Source organism: Thunnus thynnus, chromosome 6 (assembly GCF_963924715.1).
Source record: "Thunnus thynnus chromosome 6, fThuThy2.1, whole genome shotgun sequence".
Classification (NCBI taxonomy): Eukaryota; Metazoa; Chordata; class Actinopteri; order Scombriformes; family Scombridae; genus Thunnus; species Thunnus thynnus.
This window is the reverse complement of record NC_089522.1, coordinates 8834259-8839563: the sequence shown is the minus strand read 5'-3', so window position 1 is coordinate 8839563 and position 5305 is coordinate 8834259. Positions and strand designations below refer to the sequence as shown.

Genomic DNA, 5305 nt, shown 5'->3' with positions numbered 1-5305 from the left:
CGTCACATAGTGCCACTTTGTCATGTCCCTCAGCATCTGATACTGATGCACGAGGCCAAGACACATCGCCGTTCACACCTGTGTCTATCATGTGTCTCCAAGGTCCAGCTGACCACTTGTTACGTTACTGCCTACGTCGCTTCCGTTAGAACGTCCAAGGGCCCACAGTTATTACGTCAGTCTGTCGCCAGAAAAGCACCAGATTTGTTTTGCACATTTGTTTGGCTAGCTAAGTAAACAAAAATGTTTCAAGAACTAATTTACATGTACAGGCTTCCAACTGTTCAGATTGGCAGGAAAAAGTCATTAAGTGTTGGCGCACTGTCACCAAAACAACCACCATGTCCTGCATTGATGAGGCATTTTCCTGTTATGTCCTACACTCTTACAAAAGAGTGATTGGATCTCAATGCATCTTGTACTTAGCGCTTGTATTTATTTTGTATTTAGCACTGTCCACTTGTGATCCGATCGCCCTAGACGCATTTTAAAACCAAGTGTAAACAGGGTCACATACTCTGGCGAGGACGCATCTGAACACACCTGTATGGAAAGTGAATTGGATCACAATGTGTAGTTTGGTGTTCACATTATTACATCAGATTTGTACGTCTTAAGACAACAGAAAATACCCTAACACGTCCATTTTGAACGTCTTAAGGACTTTAAAATTGGGTGCCACCACTTTATCAGTTTCTGAGGGGAAACCCTACAATCATTGCAAGAGAGAAAACAATTCCTGACTCAACCTACCTTGTGTGAATTGAGGTTAAGAAATAATATTGATTTATGGTGACATTATTAACATCTGCATTTTTGCAGCTTGCATACAGTATTATACTTGACATATTCCTGTAATGTGGTGTGTTTGCCCACTAGATGGCAGTATTAAAGCACAAATGGCAACCTGTTGAATTTTTGAGTCGGCTGGGGGAAAAGAAAGAATTTCATGTTTTCCAACCCATTGATTTCAATGTAAACTGGTTAAGATCTTTTCTGATTAATGGTGACACTTTTAGCGCAGCCAAGGGGTATTTTTTAAAATAATGGTGTGAATTTACATTTTACATTGCAACTATTATGTTAATAATATAATAATAAATAATAATAATAATTTAACTTTTGTCCTTTTCCTTTGAACAGATTAGGAATCACAGTTTTCCTGTTTAAAGAAATTCTTCTATAATTGAGACTTGATGAAAACACACATATGGTCTGTTGTTCACCTTCTGGGTAGGAATGAGAACCTGTGGAGGATGTAGAGTACATGCAAATAAAGTTTGAGCATAATATTTTTCAATTCAAAATCAATTTTTAATGAATATAGAGGAGACCATTTATCATTAATTCACAACCTACATCTTTAAACACCAAATGTCTATCTGTCTGCTAGGTGCAGGTATTAAGAATCTACTCTCCATGGTATGGTTGGTGTCTGCATTCATCCCTGTTCCTCAGTAAAGGTGCACAACTTTCTCCCTTTAATTAATGAAACTGAATAGTCTGGCAATAGTTTTGGCTTGTCTTGTCAGCTGGAAGAACAAATGTTGGTATATGTTAATTAAATCCCTGACTAGAGTCACTTCTATTTATATGCGCAAAGTTTAAGTTCTTTGTGAAATGCCCATGTAGTTGACCAATGTTGATAAACTAACCCAAAAGGACTGTAGCAGTTAGGCAAGTTGTTTTAACGTTTAATGAGAGACTGGATATATACTGCAGATATCTGTAATTCATTCTTTCTAGTCAAAAAAAAAAAGATTTCAGATACCCACAATGACGAGATGTATATGTTACGTTTTGTTAGTGTTTGTAATGTGTCTGCTCAGAACATGGTGGTTTATGTTGATAATTGTCATTTTTAACCATTAGTGAGGTGACTTCTACTTTTCTTGAGAACCAACTGTATTTTCCTGTTGTGGTTTTCAGTTTCAATTCCCTGGTTTGCATGTCAGGGAATGGTTGACACTGTTGAGAACTGCTTCCTGCCTCTTATTCTAAGAAGAGGGTGATCATGTGACTTGCATCTTGTGTTTTCTGTGGGAGAAAAAAGGCAGATGTTTGGGTGAAAATCTGTTAGTCACACATCCTTTATAAGTATGTAACGTGGGCAAGTGTCAAGGACTCACAGTTTGTCTGGATGGAGTTAAGAACCTGCTTTAACTCTCAGTCTATGTTTGATATAAATAGAGAAAGCGAAATTGCACGGGTAGGGTAAATGACATGAGAGCACAAGCAGTACTATGCAATATAGAGACTGACGTTACTGTAGACGTTACAGGACTGAAGATTTAATAGTAGACCTGAGTTGGTGTTGGTCTAACTGTGGTAGCAAGTTGACAAAGGAACCTGAGGACAACTGGAGATGAGGGAGATGATGTGGATTTTTGCTGTGATTATCTTCTCGGTGTGTGAAACATGGAGTCTGGACACAGGTTTGAAAATTGTACTCTTTTTTTCACATGGTTTAATTAAATATTGTTTTAGCCTTGAGAGGATACATCTCTAATATAAAAAACATGGCTTTTAAATACAAAACAACACAGACATAACTGCAGTTTCAGCATGAATGTGTAATTTGTGGTACTTTATTTATTTACTGATATTCTCATATTTATTTCTGTGTTTATATTTGATTATTCTGGTGTTTTTTTAAAATTATAATCATCAATCAAATAATCCCATAATTTAAACTTTCTGTAAAGCACTTCAGTCAACATTTGTTGTTTTTAAATGTGCTGCATAAATAAATTGATTTGTCTTGACTTTCTCGGGATCTTCTCAAAGCTTTTTGATGCGCAATACTTCTTCATCTGCTCCTAAAGTTTATGGTAAAATCATTTAATCTATTTTCTCTCCATTTAATTTGTAGTATGAGTAAAATGTTGGAGGTTGAACACAACAATATGCATTTTTATCTCCCCTTCTCCTTTCCATTAATTCTTATTTCAAACATTTGATCTATTTTCATTTTAAATCAAGAATAATAATGTAAAAATATTTTTGAAACAAGTTATGACTGAAGAGGAAAGATTCAGTCATTATTTTTTGTTTATTTTGTACGATTAGTATAAAATATGACGAGGCTGCCAAATGTCCAATGTTTGTCCAATTTGAAAAAATATATTACAGACCTCTTATCATTCAGTGTCTCTTAAAATACACATTTGCATGTTGTTAGCTGTGCCTCATTATTCTTAAAATAACTCCGTTTTGAAAGATTACAGGTGGTGAGTTTGACTTGATTTTGAATTACATTTAATCACTTTGGGATGATATGAAGGTTTCTTCATGGGACAAAGCTTCATAACATATTTCCAGTTTTATTGTCAGTACTAGTATGATTTATTTGTAAACTGTCATAGCCCAGTTTAAATCCTGTTTCATAAAGTTTGTTTTATTTTATTTTATTTCATCAAACTTTACATTTTTTTCTTTGCGTGTCAGTGTCTCATGCAGGATTGGATCCTTTTGCTTCTGATTTTTCATGTTTTTTTGTGTGTATTAGGACCTGTGTAATTAGTATTTTGTTTTATGACAGAATGAACCCAAATAATTAAATCATTGCAGCATTATGTGTAAAAATAAAGCAACTATCTTTGCCTTTTTTTCAGTTGTTAGAAATGCATCTTTCTATCTGGGGAGTAATGTTAACCTGATATGCAGCAATGAACTGAGGAGTGAGGTGATGTATGTACTCTGGAATATAGACTTGAAATACAAACGGTGCAGTATCGCCCACAACAATGATGGCCAAAGTGAAGACTCCTGCAACGATGGCAAGTCTCTCCGATATACACCCACAGCTGTATACCTGCACATCCCAAACTTCTCAAATGATGATGTTGGGGTCTACAGGTGTGAGACGGTTTATAGAGGAGGAGCTGACGCTCATATGATCAACGTGGAAATCACAGGTAGGACTTCATTTTTCTCCTCACTGGGACAGCTGACTGGCAAGAATCATCTAGCCAAGAGGTGTAACTTGTTAAAGGGTCATTTCACTTAAATCCCACTCATAAGAGTTAATAATACAGAAAATTCTGCACACTTCAACTCATGTAGCTTGTATTAGTTTTACATGCATAGATTTTGAAATATCTGCTGCTTAGTCTTCTGTTGCAAACATAACGGGGGACAGTACCGTTTCTTAAAACACTTAAAACACTCAAAACTGATATGTGAATAATCCAACATCAATATGCGTTTCATGACACAACATCCTGGTTACATTTTAATCTGGAACTAGTTTATACTCAGTGTAAGAAATAGTGAAAAAGCAAGGAAAGCAAAATTAAAACAAGCATAGCTAGGGGCTTTTTTTGTGCCTTTTAATACAGGAAATGAAAACCGCTCAGCAAGTTTCATGTCTCTCGTTTTGTCTTCACTGGTTCAGCTCCTCCCAGTATATCAGCCTGGTTAGAGTGGAAGGGCAATAAGATGGTGGCTGTGTGCAAAGCTGAAAGAGGAAAACCTGCTGCCAGCATCAGCTGGAGCCATCTAGAAAATTCATCATCTTTGGAAACCTGGTCTGGCTCAGATGGATTCTTTACAGTAGAAAGCCACCTGGAACTCCCTGAGAACATGGATCCAAAAAACCTGAGCTGCACAGTCAGACACCCGTACTGGGAAGAGGAGAAAACTTTGGTACCAAAGTTCACAGGTCAGTACAAGAGAAAATGTTTAAGCTTTGTTTTTTAGCGCAGAAGAAATATGTTTGCTTATGTTTCTGACTAGGTGTTTTTTTATATATAGTGTTATTAATAACTTCATAAATAGATGTCATGTATAGTGTTGATGTCCAGTGGATTACTGACAAACCTTTACTGTTTTTTCTTTAGCTACACGTCTTCATTTTACTATGATGTGCATCTGTATAGTTGTGATAATCATTGCAGTTTTGGCTGGAATCTTATTCTTTGCAAAAAAGAAACTAAGATGCTGTGGTAAGAATTTTCATTTGATAAATGATTAATTAGATGAACTACTTGTGAGCTATTCTGTCAAGTAATTTAGCTGGTTTGTGTATTTTTCCCTTCTCCAGGTGTTGCAGGCAGGTAGACACATTATCCAAATCTCTGCTAGTAGGTAATCTTTCTGTTACATACTCAACATTTTTGAGTTCTGTGTGTTTAACTGCACTTTGTTGAGTTTTGTTCATGACACCTCTCTGCTTCTCCCAGACAGATGATGTGGAGCCACACGTCGCTATGTTCAACGTGTCAACTCTCTATAACTCATAAAAATCCTGCACTTGCATCGCACACATACACACACTTAAATGCACATGGCACTCTGTGAGAAA

The 5305-nt window shown here is 36.2% G+C and overlaps 1 protein-coding gene across 2 annotated transcripts; it reads left to right on the top strand.

The window, feature by feature from the left end:
* The first annotated feature begins 2783 nt into the window (after positions 1-2783).
* Positions 2784-5083, top strand: LOC137185323 (cell surface glycoprotein CD200 receptor 5-like). 2 transcript variants are annotated; one of them, XM_067593661.1, is made up of 5 exons: positions 2784-2831; positions 3615-3917; positions 4397-4663; positions 4842-4946; positions 5045-5083. In XM_067593661.1, the coding sequence occupies exons 1-5, from the start codon at positions 2795-2797 to the stop codon at positions 5059-5061; spliced, it is 729 nt and encodes a 242-aa protein (XP_067449762.1). In that variant the 5' UTR covers positions 2784-2794; the 3' UTR covers positions 5062-5083. The 2 variants fall into 2 exon arrangements, with proteins under 2 accessions (XP_067449762.1, XP_067449761.1); XM_067593660.1 differs by lacking the exon at positions 2784-2831 and having other exon boundaries at positions 3233-3917.
* Positions 5084-5305: the final 222 nt, after the last annotated feature.

What these genes read in the sequence shown, in the direction of transcription:
- LOC137185323 (XM_067593660.1), top strand. Translation starts at nt 3,575, where the DNA reads ATGTGTAAAAATAAAGCAACTATCTTTGCCTTTTTTTCAGTTGTTAGA. An exon ending in GATCAACGTGGAAATCACAG is followed by an intron (nt 3,918 to 4,396) that starts GTAGGACTTCAT and finishes TCACTGGTTCAG; the next exon opens with CTCCTCCCAGTATATCAGCC. An exon ending in TTTGGTACCAAAGTTCACAG is followed by an intron (nt 4,664 to 4,841) that starts GTCAGTACAAGA and finishes TTTTTTCTTTAG; the next exon opens with CTACACGTCTTCATTTTACT.